General features: G+C 39.2%; 1 protein-coding gene across 1 annotated transcript in view; it reads right to left on the minus strand.

Moving 5' to 3' along the window:
- The window catches only part of VAV3 (vav guanine nucleotide exchange factor 3), a 349,649-nt gene that overhangs the window by 181,399 nt on the left and 148,567 nt on the right, over positions 1-19,683 (minus strand). The window contains exons 3-8 of the mRNA XM_077765552.1: positions 15,194-15,252; positions 12,928-12,993; positions 6,434-6,542; positions 4,398-4,490; positions 2,684-2,752; positions 112-215 (exon numbers count right to left, since the gene is read on the minus strand). Of these exons, the coding sequence (XP_077621678.1) occupies positions 112-215; positions 2,684-2,752; positions 4,398-4,490; positions 6,434-6,542; positions 12,928-12,993; positions 15,194-15,252 (500 nt within the window). The remainder of the gene's footprint in view (positions 1-111; positions 216-2,683; positions 2,753-4,397; positions 4,491-6,433; positions 6,543-12,927; positions 12,994-15,193; positions 15,253-19,683) is intronic.

The following is a 19,683-nucleotide window of genomic DNA, read 5'->3' on the forward strand; positions in this document are numbered from 1 at the left end:
TCAGACTTTTAACTGACTCTTGAACCAACCAGGTGCTTCCCAGGGGAATTTTAATACTAACCCTCACTATAATTACTAACTGATAGCACAAAATTTAAAGTTAAAAGTTACCTTTCCTTGTAGTTAATGAAAACTTGATACAAGTTCTGGTCATTCTTATTTACAATGGAATCATGAATCTCTTGCATTAGGTTCCGATGAACTTTTACAAGTTCCTTAAGGAAAAAAATGTCAAAAGAAATTAGAAATCAGGACCCTTCCCCCAAAAATCACCCCAAACCTAAAATCCCTACTGTTGCTAGACTTGTCATTTAAGGAAATGTAATGCCTTCAACCTATAAACCTGCTACTAGGAATAAAGAAAAGAGGAAGTGGAGGGGAGGAAGGGAGGAGAGAGAGAGAAAAAGGAAGGTAGGAGAAGGAGAGAGAAGGAGAGGGAAGAAGACAAGTCACGTGCATGGGAAACAGCAACTTCAGATCTGACTGGAACTCTCAGTGTCCTGTTGGAAAAAGAATTATCTCACTACTTATTAAAGGGTAATTTATTCCTTGTATAAAAATATGTACAGCTCATTTTCATTATAATCACTTTAATTTTTTAAATAAAATTATCCAACTGCTTAATGTTTTATTGACGGGATAAAGTAATGATTCATGTCCTTGGGACATAAAAATGTAGATTTGTACTTTGGTCAATTAGTAGTGTCCTGGTGCTAACCATAATCACACTAAATTACTTGAAACCAGACTACTCACGGCATAAATAAAGAGCAGGTAAGTTGTACTAGGCAGTTTACTAGAGCAACTCAGAAGTCACAATTCCACTTTTTTCCTGATAAGCCAGTCATTTTCAGTCAGTCAGTAAATACATGTCACAGCCAGAAAATGAAGAAATTCTAATCAAGGTGCCAATTCTCGCATTATCTCTTCCCTGTACCTTGGTGACACACTGACTTCACAGCATGCCCTTTCCTCAGTGGGGTGGAAAGGAAATAGGAATATGCTGGCCCTGTCACTTTCTTGAAGACCATGGAAAAGCCTTAAAATTAAGGACTGTCAAAGGAGTCCTAAGTTACAGTGACCGTATTAAGGTGGTTCGAGATCCTCATCTTCCTAGACTGTGTGGTTTGTTTTATGCTAAATGTTCATCTGATATTGTGACCTTTTTCTTCCTGCTAGGCTACAAATCAATGAGAATGTCTTCATTGGCCAGAATCGGGGATGCAGGTAAGATAAGCAAGCCTGTGCATAAAAGCTTATATAGTGTATACCTAAGCTGTATATTAAGATCCAAGGCAGTTTTGGAAGTTTAAGAACTTGAATGTTGCCTAATATGACCTCACCTGGCATAGCATTTGGTTTCTTTCTTTTTTAAAAAAAATTTTTTTTAACATTTTATTTATTTCTGAGAGAGAGAGGGAGAGACAGCATGAGCAGGGGAGGGTCAGAGATAGCGGGAGACACAGAATCTGAAGCAGGTTCCAGGCTTTGAGCTGTAAGCACAGAGCCCGTGGGGTTCAAACCCACAAACCATGAGATCATGACCTGAGCCGAAGTTGGATGCCTAATCGACTGAGCCACCCAGGCACCCTCGCATTTGGTTTGTTTCAATGCTTCTGTGTAACTATCCTTTAAGGATTATAAGATCATTGTAAGGTGCTCTGAAACCCAAAATGTGTACATAAATATGAAAAAAACAAACTCACAAATTACCACTAAGATGGATTTTTAAATCATATGTAGTGTATTTCCGAAATGGGAATTAAGGTTAGTACAACTGAAAGCAGAAGCAGAAAGCACCAGAGAATAGAGGCCAAGAAAGTGGAGGAAATGGACGCCTTCAGGACAGTGTCTATAGGAGGAGGCTGAGGGGCTGCTGGAGCAGCAGCACAGGGAGCGGGGCAGGAGGCTCCCACAAGACAAAGTGACAGTGGCACCAGGGGTTATTTAACTAAGACAACCTCTTCTTGACAAACAGTTAAGGATAATTCATGAATCTTATCCATGTGTTTTCAGCTTGCATTCTGAGGGACTTTGAAGATATGACATATCCCTAATTTCTAGAAAATAAGGATATAAGAACTGAAGAGGCAAAAAAGAGTTCAAATTCTTTTTATTTTTAAAAATTTTTTTTATTTATTTTTTAAGTTGATTTATTTACTTTGAGAAAAAGCAAGCAAGCTGGTGAGGGGCAGAGAGAGGGAGAGGGAAGATCTTAAGCAGGCTTCACACTGCCAACGTGGAACCTGATGTGGGGCTCGAACCTGCAAACCATGACATCATGGCCTGAACCAAAATCCGGAGTTGGATGCTCAATCAACTGAGCCATCCAAGATAGTTAAAATTCTTTTTTGTTTTGATTTTTTTTTTAATTCTTAACAGAGACAGAGACAGAGCATGAGGGGGGAGGGCCACAGAGAGAGGGAGACACAGAATCCGAAGCAGGCTCCAGGCTCTGAACTGTCAGTACAGAGCCCAACACAGGGCTCGAACCCATGAACCGTGAGACCATGACCTGAGCTAAAGTCGGCTGCTTAACCGACTGAGCCACCCAGGAGCGCCCACGATAGTTAAAATTCTTAAAGAATACAGGAGAATGTTAAAATAGGAATCTGGAACCCAATAACATGACTGAGATTTTATAGAAATACACCACAATTTTAGCTAGCATATTTTTACTTACAGGAATGTTGATGAATACTGAATCAAACTCCGCTGCTGTCAGAAATCTTTTTAGTGGTGCCATGAAATACTACAAGGATAGAACAGAGAAATAATTAAGCACAACTTATCCTAATCTATATAACAGGTTTCATCAACAAATGATCAATATTTATTAAAAGTTTCTATCTTAAAGATTTATACTTAAACAGACCTATAAATACATAAACACAAGTTAATATATTTAAAGCATAAAATAAAAGGTTTAGGCAATAAATACTTCTGAAATTAATAAAAAAAGAACACTATCGGCTGACTTGGCAAAAAAATGGCAATATTTTGGAGATACAGGACTGATAAGAAAATACTCTCAAATGCCTTGATCATCTGCTTCATTCCTCAAGAACGTGAATTCCTGGCCTATCATATCTCCTTCCATCACGACTCCCAGGTCTGTTCTTGGCAACCTCAGCATCTGTGCAGATAATCCTTCCAATAGCTTGGTCTTTTAGATCCTTAACTGCCAGCAATCTTGTGCTCCATCCTAGCTCAGCTCTCTACTCTGGAGGTCATATCCCAAGACCTTCTCATTGTCAACAACGGCACAGGCTTGACAGCATTAATTTCAAGTCATCAACTCTCTGATCACTACCTCCCACCTTTGCAGCGCATCTAGTACCACTGACCTTATAAGCCAGTGTGTAATGATATGGCCCCATCTATTTGTCAACCTTTCCCCTTAATGCCAGCCTCATATATCCAACTCCCTCCTCAGCACAGCCCCTTGGAAGCTAATAGGTATTGCAAATATAGACTGTCCCAACAGATTCATGATTCCCAAATCTGTCCTCTTTATCTGAGTAACCATCTTCACCACTCATGCAACTATTTATGCCTTAACCCTAACATTCTTGACTGCTCCTTTTCCCATATATCCTTCATCTAATTCATCACCTAATCCACTCAGCTCTACTTTCAAAATTTATCCAGAATGTGACCATTCCTTATCAGCTCTACAAATACCACCACCATGTTCTGCCAATCTGATTGTTGCAATATCCTTCTAACTTTTCTCCCCAAAAGTCAGAGTAAACTGTGAGAAAACCTCACATTAGATCCTATCACTTCTACTCACACACTCCAGCTTTGAGCGAGGTGTCCTCTATGCCCCCTATGTGATGCGGTGACTCACTAGCAATTCGCTCTCCCTGCTTCTCTTCCCTCATGCTGCTTTAGCCACCTGGGCTGCTACTCCTTGAAACATGCTAAACACGGTCTCATCTGAGGGCCTTTCTCCCAGGAACTGTCGTCTCTGGGATGTTGGCATGGCTCTCTTCCTCAATCCCCTCAGCTGTCTGCTAAAATGTGATCTTATCAAAGAGGCCTTCCATTACCACTTTCTATAAAATAATCCCACATCACTCTCTGTCCTCTTTCCTGGACTGGTTTTTCTTCCGAGAATTGATCACCGCCTGGCAAACTTACTTGCTTAAATTACAAACACTCCCACGAGAGAGAAAGTGTCACGAGAAGCAGAGTTTTACTGTGTTTATTGCTATATGCTCAGTGCCTAGCAGAGTGCCATTCAGACACTAAGAAATCAGTAACTAGCTGTGGAATGAATAAATCTGCTTGTTCTACTGAAAACTAGAAAGCACACAGTAGATATACTGAATCTCATATATGAATTATAAAATGCACTATTTGGGCATCAAAAATAACACGCGACAACTTACTTTTTCTATTGACTCCAATGTTTCTGTGTATTTTTCTTCTGTTTGCTTAATTTCTGCTAGGCAGCAACTTCGTATGTCATTTTCTGGACATTTCTGCAGTAAGAGTTTTCAAAACAAATTATTTTATCAAACACATGTATTAATCTCTCTGGTAGTACATAGAGCTCAAAACTACTGATTTTCTTAAGCTTTTCATTTTAATAAAACACAACTGAAAGATTTATTGCATTTAAGAAGTATCTGTTTTTAAAATATTGGACAATGTAAATAAGTTCTAAATAATTAAAAATAAACTTCTGAATATAGACCCTCTCTATACTGAAAAAAAACCTCTTTCATTATAAATGTTATTTATCTTGGAAACATCCCACATGCTAATACAGTTTTGTTAAAGTACAGTGTACTTTACAAGTGCTGTAGAAATACTTGCAAAATAATAAAAGGACCTTTGATAAATAAAATCTTAAAATACCTTTAAGAATTAACATGCTGGGGCATGGCTCTTCACTACATGCTAAGACTGGGGGTAGTAGAGCATAATATGAAGATCGAAGATCAGGTAGAACTGGGCGCAAGTACCAGTTTTTCTGTTCTTAGCTAGTTATTGTGAATAAGTTACTTATTTTCTCCATGTCTGTTTTCTCATCCACAAAACAGTGAGAATTACAGTTCTAACCCCAAGGAACTGTAAATGAGATATCCTGATAGAGCACCCAGGACCATGAGGAGCAAACCAGAAAGGCCCTCACGCATTTAAATGATCATTGCCCTTAACCCTGCCCGGTATAAACAACCCAGCGCTGTCAGCTGAATGAGGACTGTCCTTGGGAGACACTCACGAGTCTGCTGGTACCCCAAGCAGATGATAATTATAGCAGATACAGGTGACACTCTGTCATCTAAAAATACTGCCCCAGTCAGCCTATCAGCTCACACAGTGGGTTAAAGCTCATTCATTACCAAACACAGGCCAGGTAACTTATTCTATCCCACAGAAGCTACTTTCCCTCTCAGGGGCACTGGACAACTCACCAGCCTTTTAGTAAAGCCAAGATTACAAAGAGGGCTGAGGAAATTCATCAAAGCACTAAAAACACCTATCCTACCACCCAGCTGATGAGAAAAGGGTTTTGTATAAAAAAAAAAACAAGATTAGTAAAAGACTACATGACTGACCATTTGTTTCAAATTATAGGTGAAAAAATAATTCAGAGTAATTCTTTCTGAATGTTTTAGATATTCTGGTGGCAGGTTAACCTTTGTGCATGCATACTGACTATGACAGTATCTGAAACTAAGTTTGTGAAACAGTAAAAATGCTAGGAACGAAATGCTATAACGAAAAAAAAATACCTCTTATCAACCCAACAAATATGAAAAAATATTCTTTAACATATATATTATGCTACATCAAATTTAAAGAAGATTAAACTGCTTTGAAAGAGAAGATTTCCCTTCATGATAACACTTCACAATTCCCTGAATTTATGTTCTATTGCCACTTGGTCACTATTTCGCTGGGTGGCATGTCATTTCTGAGACTTGCTTTGCTTACAAGTAGAATACAAGGACTAGATCAAAGATTCCCTTTGGTTCTTTTGAACTATAAAATGCCAGGTGTATGTGTTTCCAAATGCAATAAATCATGATTACATAGTTAAAAGCCAGCAAACGTAAAAAGAAAATAAAAGCCCATCCCATCAGAAGTTACATAATTATATTAATTAGTCTTGCAAGGAATCACTTTTCTAATAAAATACTCAAAGTAACTTTAACAATAAGGCAAGTGAGGGGCGCCTGGGTGGCTTAGTCGGTTAAGCGTCCGACTTTCGCTTAGGGCATGATCTCGCGGTTCGTGGGTTCGAGCCCGGCGTCGGGCTCTGTGCTGACTGCCAGCTCAGAGCCTGGAGCCTGTTTCAGTCTGTGACTGCCTCTCTCTCTGACCCTCCCCTGCTCACACTGTCTCTCTCTCTCCTAGAAATAAATAAAAATATTAAAAAAAAAAACAAAAAACAATAAGGCAAGTGAGATCCTACGGCTTGATGTGCTTCCTCTGCTTTCATTAAGTCCTCATAGACTTCTCCACCTTCATCTTCTCCATAAACGCAGTCGTAGAGACCTTCTTCATCTTCCACATGGGTTTCACTACAACAAAGGGTAGGATACCCAGGTCATTTTCTATCATGCTGTAAATGTAATAGCTACATAGAGGCTAGCAGAAAACTCAGAGAAGAAAGAAAACGTAATTCATGTCAAGAGTCAAAGGGCTTTATATTACAACTCTTTCCCTCCTAATGAGAATAATGCCAAACCACAGAATCCACCCAGGATGGCAGTGACATCTAACATTCACTGGGTATTTACAATGTACAAGCACATAAATGATCACTCTCCACACACGACCTCCCGTAGCTGGCCCAGGCTCAGTATTCACTACCTGTGTTATCAGGTAAGCATTACTGTTTGATCCCTAAAAGACATCAGGAAACTGACAAAACAAAAGGTTATTTGACTTGCCTGTGAAAACACAGCTGGTCTGTTGCAGATCCAGTTTAAAACAGAGTCTTACACTCTAAATGTTTTCATTACTCTATCATATTGCCCCCATTTTTCCTATTTCAAGGCCTGAGGTTGATCAAATATATTAATGGGTACAACATGGGGAACACAGGGGAGTTGGGGACAATCTCATAGTTTATAAATGGTCTTTTAAAAGCATTAGTTTCAGGACACATGGGTGGCTCAGTCAGGGAAGCATCTAACTCTTGATTGCGGCTCAGGTCATGATCTCACAGCTCTTGAGATCAAGCCCTTGCGTTGGCCTCTGCACCATCAGCATAAAACCTACTTGGGATTCTCTCTACCCCCCCTCCCACTTGTTCCCTTCCTCCTCCCAAAATAAATAAACTTAAAAAAATAAAAGCATCAGTTTCCACAGAGTTATTACTGTCAGTACCTAGTGCAGTGGTTTTCCAACCACGCTCCATCCAGTCCACTCAGAGGGTATCCTCAGGTCCCCCAGTCATCCAGATCCTACTATAATCTGTTTTATTTGCCTGTTTCCTGTTTACAGAAATTATTCCAAGGCCACAAGGCATTTTTAAATACCATTTGAAATCAGCTGGTCTCCCGACAGTTGAAAACCATCCCAATTTTTAAGGCTTCTGTGAATGCTTATGAAGTAACTGACTGATGTATCTCTCTTAAATCCTTCATATGAGATTGTAAACCCACTCACTCAAAGTAGAAATTGTTCTACCCATCACATGTTTTGTTACTACTCCTTAAGTGTTCCCTTTCAGTTCAAGACTTTTATATAGAGCTGCTATTCACTAGTAATCCCAAAGACTTGAGATTAATACATTTAGACATGTTAGAAAGAAGCATCAACCTTTCTCTGGAAAAAAAAAAAAAAATTCAGCTCCTTCAATACTGCCAGCCCTTCCACCTATCCTGGGCCTGTGCAGACAGGACATTATAAATTGATATGTATGAAAATAAGAACACTGAAACTGTAAATGTCACTCCACAACTTGGAGCATTTTTCAAAATAGACAACCTTGTGATTGAACCTATGTTGTCATGGATTATTTGGAAGCATCTGATAGGAATGAACTGTTTCAAACACCCAGAAGAAAGAAAAGTGCCTTAAGGGAGATTCATCTGGTAGTCAGAGGACATTAACAAATATGTCAGTGAACTCTGCTCTCAGAAAAATTTGTTCTAGGGTTAGCTGTCCACCCAACCACTCACTCAAGACATTTTCTCAGAACCTATTGAGGTCCAGACTCTTCAGTGCTAAGAACGCATAGATCAAGAAGATCTGAGGACTCTCCCATAGTCTAGTGTAGCCAACAGCGCATGAACACATAATTCTAGAAGTACAACAGAGCAGATGAATGCAAGATGTAGGAGCAAGGGAAAGAGTAAGAGTACCTCTGACTATAGAAGTCCAGGAAGGCTTCACAACAGATATTACGTCTGAACAGGATCTTGAATGTATTTCTTTATTTAATAGGTATTTGCTAAATAAATACTACTATGTTCCAGGAGATATGGCTGTACACTAGGCAGACACGGTTTCTGCCCTCAGAAGTGACACATACTCAGTGAAAAAAGGAGAAGGACATTCCGGACAAAGGACACCAACATGTCCAAAGGCAAAAGCTATTAAGAGCCCAGCAACATCATGAGTGGGATCTCATTCAGTTAAGCGAATGTGACCCCCAGAGGGAAGAGCTAAAATCAACCTGAGAAAGGCAGTACACCCTGTAAGCTCAATCTTACCTGGGCATTTGGGACGCAAGAGGTGGCTTTATATAGCAGCTGAGTGGAGGGAACAAGAAGATAGTAAGTCCTGAAATGTGTCAGGTGCAGTCACCCAGACGTGGTGACCAGTCAGGATTAGGGAGAGAGGGGAAAGGAATGAAGGATGCCACTGAACTTGCTACTTTGTAAAACTGGGCAGATGGCAAGTCACTAGGTAATTCCAGAATTTCCATACTGAGGAGCTGAGACAGGCAATCCAAGCAGGTAACGGGGGAGAGTTCAACTGGTCTGAACACTTTCAATAACACATCAAAGGATAGGAAGGTTTGGAGAATCTATGACTGAGCTAGGAAATGAAGGAGCAGGTTCTGCATCAAAGGGGACCCTGTTCAATAAGAAGAGAGGCTGTGAAACACATTTCTCTGCTACTCCCAATCCCAGCTCCACTGCCTTTGACCACCTCCCAAGAACCCCCCCACCAAAACACCTCATCTTGCTTAAGTGTTGCTTTTGACTATTTCCAGTGAGGGCAGAGGCACATACTATATGAATACACACAGATTTTTCTTTAAGAATTGTAGGAGATAGGGCACCTAGAGCACAAGCAAGAAGATCTAAAAATAAACAAATGGGACTGCATCAAACTAGCAAGTTTCTGCACAGCAAAAGAAACCATCAACAAAGTGAAAAGGCAACCTATGGAATAGGAAAAAATATTTACAAACCATCTATCTGATAAGCAAGTCATACAACTTAAAAATAACAAAATAACCTCATTAAAAAATAGGCAAAGGATATGAGTAGACATTTCTCCAAAGAAGATATATGAAGGGCCAACAGGTACATGAAAAGATGCCCAACATCACTAGTCATTACAAAAATTCAAGTTAAAACCACAATGTGATACAGCCCCATGCCTGTTAGAATGGCCACCATCAGAAGCCAAGAGATAAATGTTGGCATGGATGTGCAGAAAAGAACCCTCATGCGCTGTCGGTGGGTTTGTAAATTGGTGCAGTCACTGTGGAAAAAAGTATGGAAGTTCTTCAAAAATATTAAAAATAGAAATACCATATGATCCAGCAATTCCACTTCTGGGAATACAGCCAAAGGAAACAAAAACACTAGCTCATAATGATATCTGTACCCTCATGTGCAGAGCAACATTCAGAATAACCAAGACATAGAAACAACCTAAGTGTCCACTGATGGAAGAATGGATAAGGATGTTGTGGTGGGTGTGTGTGTATATGTATGTATGTATGTACATATGTGTGTGTGTGTGTGTATACATACACACTGCAGTATTATTCAGCAAAAAGAAAAAGAGGAAATTTTTTTGCAATAACATGGATGGACCATGAGGGCATTACACTGAATGATATAAGATAGAGAAAGCCAAACACTGTGTGATCTCACTCATATGTGGAATCCAAAACAAAAACAACACCACACAAAAACCTCATAGAAAGAGATCAGACTTGGTGGGGTCAGAAGTGGAAGACGGGAAGGACATTGGGGCGGGGGGGAGGGAATATTAGGAGAAGGTGATTAAAAGGTATAAACTTCCAGCAATAAGGTAAGTACATAAGAGAGATGGAATGTTCAACAGGATGACTACAGCTAACACTGCTGCATGGTATACGGAAAAGTTGTTAGGAATGTAAACCTTAAGAATTTTCCTTACAAGGAGAATTTTTTTTTTTACCTTTTCTTCTTTCTTTTCTTTTAATTATATCTATGTAACATGACAGGCATTAGCTGACCCTACTGTGGCAATCACTTCATGATATATGTAAATAAACCATATACTGTACTCCTTAACTTACACAAGGATGTATTTCAATTATTTCTCAACAAAACTAGAACAAAATTTTTTTAAGAATTGTAGAAGAGACACACATGCAATTGTGTGCATGCATATGCACTCACACACAGTCTCAAGATTGGGCTAGAATGGTTTGGGTTTTGTTACATTCAATATCACACTAAGGGAGCTTTTCCTGCTAACAGTTTGGTCAGTAATTCCTGACTGCATAAAATGAAGCTGGGGAGAGCCCGGAAAGACAACTATGATTCTTCCAGTGGTCAACATATCAACAATAATCTACATTATTTCTCCCACATCCAGGCCATCTATATATGGGGTTGAGTGACACCCTGGTCATCAAAGTAGAAAAAGTAAAGACACTGTGCCACCTAGCCACATCACACCTTCTCCATCCCATCCTGTGTCTGCTTCTCTCCATGTGAGAAGAGAATGATTCCCCTTGTAGTGGAGAATAGGCCAGTGTTTGTTCCAGGGGCTTCCCTTAGGGTGATTCACCCCCAAAAGTCAGAGTTAAGGATATGAGCCAGAGAGATGATAACAAAGCTAAGACTCAAAACCGAGGTGTCATAGCAAACTCAAAAGCCAGCACCTGCAGGAATCACCCTATTTAGACCTTCCACCATCAGATGGAAAGTTGAAGCAGGCTGCATCTCACAGAACATGAGCTGCTATCTCAGAACAGCTGCCTCAGGAGCCCAGGTTTCTCCAAACTTATCTAGGGATGCACCCTCCCAAGGTCTATCCTGACATCCACACAGCAAGCTTGGAAAAGTAGTAGGTATAAGCGCCAATTGCTGGGGCTCAAAAAAGAACATCATGATAGCTCTAGAAATAATACATGCTTCCTAACATTTTAAGGGATTTGATTATATTACCTAGTGACCTTACAGTCACTTTAGCCAAGACTGTAGCCAATTCAATGAGATGGTCAGTATCAATCTTGCTCAAGATCAGTGAGATCTTGGAGGTGTTAAGAAGAGGTAAGAAACATGCAAGTGCCACCCATCCTGGGAAGAGCTGCTGGCTGGCCATCCCAGGGTTTCCTGTCAGCACTCTCCACTGCTCTTCCACAGGAAGTTCTCAGACAGGCAATTCAGGATGCTTCCAGAGGTCACTGCTCTGAGAAAGAACCTCAGCTCTGGAGTAAGAAACGTTTGGGTTCAAATTCAAAGACTAAAATTTACTAGCTTTCTGACCTTCAGCTTTCCACGATTCAGTTTTCTCCTTCAAAAGCTGGGATACTATAAACAACCTCATCATGGGTGGTTATAACCAACACAAGATCATGCATGCAACATGGTTATGGGCTCTCAATAAGCTTGTATTTATACAACTAAACAGCTTGGGCCTGAAGCATAATGCCGGCAAACAGTAGATGCTTAATGCAATTCTGCTTAGTCATCCAGAAAATAAATATTTATCAAGGACCTGCTCTTCACCAGATGCTGTGTGAAGTTCTAGAACAATAGCCTAGAACAAGGTCAAGTCCCTGATCTCACGAAGTTGACCTTCAAATGAGGACATGGACAACAAATGAAGCAAACAAAGAAGGTCTTGGGCAGTAGTGAGTGCCTTAAAACCACAGAGCTAGGTAAGGGACTGACAGCAATTTCAGATGGGGTAGTCAGGAAGGCCTCTCTGTGGAGAGACATCCAAGCAAAGATGGGAAAGGTGACAGAAGTCAGCCACAGAAGAAGCAAATGCAAAGGTCTCACAGCAAGAACAAGCTTGGAATGCTCGTGTATTAGGATGGATGAATTTCCACAGAACCTGAATCCCTCCTGGAGCATAAGCTATGTCTTATTATAATTCTTTGCAAACAAGCCTGATCTTTGTCATTAGTTCCTTGAGGGGTGGTGATCATGTCTTATATTTATTTGTAATCTGCACAAGTCACTCAATCAGCAGAAGATAATCAGGTGCAAAGGCCTTTTTGCCTCTCTTGACTGTTAAATAATAAAACCCGAAAGGATTCTCTGTGCAGAACAAACACCATCTAATGAAACTCCCTGAATAACACCAGCCCACACTAATCTCGCCCTTCCTTGAACTGACAAAGCATGCACTATCTGCCCTACAATTCCAGTAGTAGATCCTATTTCTCTTTGTCCTTCATCCTTAATTGCCTCCCTCTGTTTCATCCACCACCTCTAGTACGCCTTTGAGAAACGTCCAAATTTGACTTCATTGCAGTCTGTTTCCTTTACTTGTCATAGGGACTGGCATGGTGTCGGGCACGCAGCATAAACTACAAATTCTCTCGTGAAGCTTTCCATCACTAGCCTGAGGTGAATAGGTGAATTCTTACACATCTTAATCATTATTAAGCCACTTTTCCACTTCAGAAAGCTATTTTAACATCCACAGTTAAAATCCAAAAGGGTGCAAAAATTGGCAGTGGTTTAATTTTTCTGAAGATGCCCAACATACTCTATTAAATCAGGAAGGCCTTTGTAGATGTCTTCATCATTAACACTTTCTTCTGTTGGGAAGGGCCTGGGAGAGAGGAGGGGGGAGAAAAGGCTGAAATTAGCAATAAGGCCAGGCATTTACCTGTCATTGAATTCATGAGCTCAGCTGCCACCAAAGTGGTCAGGTCAGTCACCATGTGTAACACAACATCCCAGGCATCCCCCAAAGTGCCTGTCCTGTGGCTGCACAGGGAATCCCCCAGGGGGGCTGGGGCACCTGCTACCCCAAATTATCTGGAGCAATTACTAGTGGTCACTGCAGTCACTTGAGCAGCTGTGGACACGCTAATGTGCTCATCTGATGTGCCCCTCGCGCGCCACTTACCTGCAGGCTTACTGCACTACAGCCACTGCAGCTCTCCAGTTCAGGGACCAGGCAGCTGTCCATGTACCCTGGCCACAGCACTCTCTCTTTTCACCTACAGAATCTGATCTGACTTACAGACAGTTTGGTAACAATCATCCTTGCATGACTCAGCTTGCCAAATATAGATAAAAGTTATTAGAAGACCAAAATATTGTGCCCTTTATATATGATCAATTCTTACAGAATTCTCTACTTGGAACAATAAATTTTCCTTTATTGGATAAATGACCAAACCAAGAGTTTAGGGAGAGTAGGATGTTTTCTTTGTCCTCTATTAAAAGAAAAACACTTTCATTTATCCCCTAATTCGTAGCCACTGACTTCCTTTGCCTACTATACTATGAACTTTTTTCGTAACACCGACATAATGCCCAAGTGCATGTCTAATACAAGCATAATTATACTATCATGCCAAAAGTTTTACTTTCTTTACATGCAGCCAGCAGGTCGTTTCATAAAAATAAGAGGATCCATCAAGATAATAAGTGAGCACTAAGTAATTGATAACTATATTTAAGACTGAAAAGCAGATTTTCACATTGGTTTATGTATTAATTTAATACTTAAGACATTTAAGGAACCTACATTTTTCAAGTAAATTAAAATGTGTGAGAAATGCCAAAGTTTCAAACAGTTTTTTTTTTTTTAAATGAATTCAGGCACATTTGATTATGCTCTTATACCAAACCCACTGTAGAAAAATTTATAGGTAAGAATTAAGAAGGAAAGAAAAACCTTCTAATATATATCCTTTCAGAATCAAATGTGCATAAATACATCAAAAGAGTATCAGGGTGACTCAAAATCTGTTTACATATAATGACATAAAATATATATTAACATGGAAAGATGAATCATGCAGAGCAAATCGCAAGGTGTTGAACATGTATCCAGCCTAGAGATTACTACTTAGGAAGCTGCCAAAGTCACAGCCCATTTCCAAAAAAGGATCCACAGGGTACCCTCCCTGAAGTCACTGGGCTTTGTATCTAGGGAAGGGGCTGCCGAGTTACTGCTGGTCAGTCCTGTAAGATGTGCTTATCTTCCTTAAAACCTGAATGTGAGCTGGACATAGAAAAATGGAAGCAACAGAGGTAGAGAGACAGCATCACAGAGGCCCATAATGGCTGGAGAATAAGATATGAACCTCTGAGGAAACAAAGCAAAAATTGAAATCCGTTCCATATCCATGTGACCTAGCTGTGTAGCCACTGAAACCTTCTCTGTATTGCTAATGTTACTAACAATACGATTTTCTGGCTGACCTAACTTGAGAATGTAGTAAACAGAAGAAGTCCAGCATGACATACATGTCTACAATATTTCCATACTTACTGACTGCATAATACTCCATGGCACAGAGATGGCATAATTAATTTAACCTATTTACTTCCATGTTTTCCACTTAGTGCCAATCCTCAACACACATCCTTGTACACATTATTGTTTTATATTTGTCTGATTTACTTTTTGAACTCCTAAAAGTTTTGAGTTATTGTTATGGACTGTAGGAAATAAATGTACTACAACATCTTTTAAAGTACGTATTTACTTGAGCATTTCTGTTTGTTTTGATGAATCGTGTAATGAAATGAAATCTTGGAGAAAATTAAGAAAACAAAGAACCGTATTGGTAACAGTCAATAGTGAATTGGCAATGATGTTTAGCCAAAGTATCTTATTCAACTCTATAAATACATTCTTCCTTGATCGATTAATTTCAAATATGCATTAGGCACTTAGATACCAGGCACTGTGCACGCATGAATGAGATGTGGACCCTGTACGCAAAGTGCTTTATAAATAGTAACCATCCAGTAAATAATCATTACATTGGACAAAGTTGAATCAAGCTTACCTGATTCCTGTGGCCAACGCTATAGGCGTGCGAGAAAGTCGTGATAGTGTTTCTATAACCTGAAATAAAAAGAAAGTTAATTGGCCACGTATTTTGAGAAAGATTTTTTTTTCAAAAAATAATCTTACAATCTAATATTAACAATGGCAGCAGAAACATAAATTTGCAGATGCCAACAAAAGTGCAGAATGGGAAGAGCTGTTTCTGAGAATTAAAAACTCCTGCGTTATAATCTGGTCCCTTCTTTAACTGTGTAACTCTGCAGATTATTAAGCATTTGGCTTAGTTTCCTTATCATTAAAGCAAGGCGTTAGATGAGGTAATACTAAAGGTCTTCTATCTCCACTTCTACAGTATCTGAAAGATCTTGTAAAGCTGTGCTGTCCAAGTATAGTAGCCACTGGCCACACAGACAAGCTATTTAAATTTACACTCATTAAAAATTAAAAGACAGGGGAGCCTGGGTGGCTCAGTTGGTTCAGCATTTGACTTCAGCTCTGGTCATGATCTCATGGTTCATGGGTTCGAGCCCCGCGTCAGACTCTGTGCTGATGCCTGAAGCTGTTTCAGATTCTGTGTCTCCCTCTCTCTCTGACCCTTCCCTGCTCATCCTGTCTCTCTCTCAGAAATAAATAAAAAAAAAAACATTAAAAAAGTTTTTTTAATAAAATAAAATTTAAGTTTCTTAGTTGTACTAGCCATGTTTCAAGTGCCCAGTAGCTACGTGTGGCTAGTGGCTACTGTACTGCATTACACAGACATCAAACATGTCCATCATCACAGAGTTCTACTGGAAAGTGCACTATATAGCCAAGTGGTTTAGAGCATAGGCTCCTGAGCTAGATCACAGGAGTTCAAATTCTGGCTTCTGTTTCATTACCCCACGAACCTCCAGTGAATTGCCTAACTAACCTGGGCTTCAGTTTTCTCATCTGGATACTGCCTATAATCATAGTTAGCTTATTAATAATCATCAGGTTACTATAAAAATTAGATAAGACATGAAAAGTGTTTAAGTGATGGCTATTCTTTATAATTGCTAACTTTAAGAAAATTACATTATTCTGAGTATTTTCAGAAAAAGAGTTTCCTAAACCCTTGATATCTGTATTTTAATACTTACTTTGGTACCTATACCTAAATGTGCCTGCCATAGTCTTAGAACCGAGCAATTTACCCCTCCTTGCCACTTTCACACCTAAGATCATCTCGCTCAAAGACTCAATGGTGAACCCAAAGAGCTAAAATGCATTTTTCTCATGAAACCTACTTCTATGATAACAGATATAATTTGTCCTCTCAAACCGAAACACAATTTAAAGAGGTTCTTCTATTAGTCCTATTCAAATTGAGGGGGGGAGGGCAAAAATCTCTAAGCTGAAGTAATCTTCTAATTCCTCAGTTCAAATACAGAGACCTAACAGCAGTGTCTCAGAACTCCACAGAAGTCTCTCAAGAGTATTAGCCACACATATACCTATCTCTTTCCTACTTCAGGAGGAAGTACACTGCTGCAGTTATAAACATACAGCTCTGGAGTAAGAATACGTGGTTGAGCCCCAGCTCATTAGATTTTCGCTAAGCTCACCTTTCCTAAGCTCCATAAAATGTGGGTAGTGACAGCGAACTACCAGCCTCCTCATGGAATTACTGAAAAGATTAAATGAGATAATGCCCAAATGATTATCTCAATAAATGTGAACTTTTATTTTACAAAATCATCATATACAAATAAAATTTAATTGAAAGACTATGCAATTTCTTCTTGGTTTAACCTTTTTTTGAACATTTGATATGAAAGCAAGACACAACCAGCTACATAAAACTAGGTATCAATTAATTCCCTATAGTAAAGATAAAGGCATCTTCAGTGAAACTGCAAATTCAGAAGATCATGAATGAACAAATAAGTTTATCAAAATAAGTTGATTCAAAATAAAAATAACCATTTGCTCAACTTCCAAAATTATGTATTCCTCAGAGTAACGTCTAGCTTTTGGAAGATTCTGGAATAATCTGAGTAGTGTTTAGACTAATGAATTAATGATACTGTCAAATTTTAGCATCAGCCTTATCCTGATGCACACTGTTTTGAAGCTGTGGAATGAAATCTGCTTCTATTTTACACTATGGTCCCAGCATTGCCATTACTCAGTAAGAAGAAAAACAGGAAAAGACAGCATCACTATTATGTGCTTTACATAACATATTTCACTACTGCTATTTTACAGTATAATAGAAATATGTTTTATTCTTGGGGATGTTTTCTATAATAATTACAACCCATCCCTATCTAAAACTTGTAGTTTCAGTTTTGCATATAATTGTCCACCAGGGGGAACCAAAAGACAGTACATCACTTTACTCCTATATTGTGTTTATGAAGCACAAACGTTTCTGAAAATCAACAAGATGAAACCAACTCCTAATATTTACTTAAAAGTATTACTTCTTACCACTCAGTAATAGAAAAATAAAGTTACAAATTCAGTGGATAAGAAGAATGGAAGAATAATACATAGCACGTCTTAAAGTAAATCTCTCAGGACCATCTCTCAGTTTTGTGTCTATCTGATGGTACATCAAGTTCATCCATTAATTCTAAGTTTAGCCAAAGCAAATAAGACTGTTTAGTCAATGTAGTGTTTTTAGAACAGTGTGTATTCTATAAAGGTGGAGTGTATCCGGATTTGGAATAGACAAGTATAAAAATTAATGCCAGATTCTCCTGCCATTAGAAACATTCATTCAAGAATATTTACAGAAGAAAATATCCCCAAGGACAGTAAGGCTATTTTCCCTGAAATTTGCTGATTTCTAAATTGTTACCTCAACATAATATGAAATTACAGACATGAACTCACAAAGGGGTAACTAGTCAGAACATTTACAAGTCAAGAGGCCAACAACCAACTACTAAATCCATGTTATTCCTGTTTCTTAAGAAGAGTGGCATTTGTAAAGAAATTAAAATATTTCCAGATAATACAAGTAACATTTACTGTGGGAGGAAGGTGGAAGAAGTAAGAAGGGTTTCTGTACACTTGCTTTAGAGGATGGATTAGATCCCAGAATCTAAGGAGGATCACTTATACAATTTAAGAAGGAAGATACACAGGTCAAAACTGCATTTTTAGAAGATCACTCAGCACAGTGATGGGTAAACAGGTAGAAGGACATGGGATAGAGACAAGGGGCCATGAGACCTAGTAGAGGGGTTTCTCCATCATCCAGGTGAGAAATGAGAAATCTAAGCCAGCAGCCATTGAGATAGAGAAGAGGTACGTCAGAGTATTCCTAGAGTATTTAGGAACAGTGGTTGATGTGTTGCAGAGGCAAAGTAAAGAAGAACCCAGGACGATCTGGATAAACCTTTGAAGTACAGAAGTGGTCAGCTCCAAAACCGTCTACTGGGACGCCCTCATTCTGTGTCTCTCCTCATGGCTGACCATGTCCATCCTGAATTCAGACCAGCCGTTCCCTCCACCGCGCCCTTCTCGGACATCTCCCACTCCAATCGGGGTCCTTTGTGTTCCTGTAGGACAGAACTCCGCCCTTGTACCGATCACCTTCGCAGTTTAAAATATCTGAAAAGGACTCATGTTTATTTTGTCAAGTTTAAATAACACGGCAACACGCAAAAGTTGTCCCCCACAGCCACCACACACAACTCTGCCTAAAGGGGACCAACGCTAACACTCTGGTGGGACTCTTGCCCAATTTTGTTCCCTTTTCTTCATGATTATTATTTTAGGTAATATGTTCCTATTATACAGACTTTTCTACAACCAGAGTTTGTCATTTAACAGCATATCCCAGACAGTTGTGTCAACACACAGACCTACTTCATTCACCTTAACGCGCACATGTCAGCATATGAATATAACAATGATTTAACCATTCTCCTACCAATGAGCTTTTTCAACATGCGCCTACTAGAACAACGTTGGAATTAACATCTTTGCCAATTATCTTTTCAATTGTGTTTCGGCATTTCTATAGGAAAGATTCTTAAACAAGATGAGGATGTCAAAAGTATCACCACTGCTCTTCGAAAACTTTTTACAAATGTATACACCCCTGAAGAGTATATTAAGAATGTTAACAAGGCATTCTAATGACCTGTTTACTGTCTTTCTCTCCCTTCAACAACGAAAAACACCTCAAGGTCAGGGAACTTGAACTGCTTCTTCACTGTTCCATTTTTACCACCTAGCTCACAGCCGAGGTCATAACAACCACTTAACGTGAAAATATTTGTTGCTCGAACAAATGAATAATACTTACCTTGCAAAATTGTTGTGAGGATTGGGGATAATATGTGTAAAGACAGATAAAGAGCTTAACCTGGCACAAGCAAGGAATGAATGAATAATTGAAGAAGGAGCCCATTATGAAAATTAAATATTAAATATGAGAAAGTATTGCCTCTCTCCTCAAATCTAGAGGCAGCATACATAGTGGCAACCCCCTCCCATCAAATTTCTCCC

The sequence above is a fragment of the Crocuta crocuta genome, unplaced genomic scaffold (genome assembly GCF_008692635.1).
Source record: "Crocuta crocuta isolate KB4526 unplaced genomic scaffold, BGI_CrCroc_1.0 scaffold274, whole genome shotgun sequence".
In the NCBI taxonomy this organism is placed as follows: domain Eukaryota; kingdom Metazoa; phylum Chordata; class Mammalia; order Carnivora; family Hyaenidae; genus Crocuta; species Crocuta crocuta.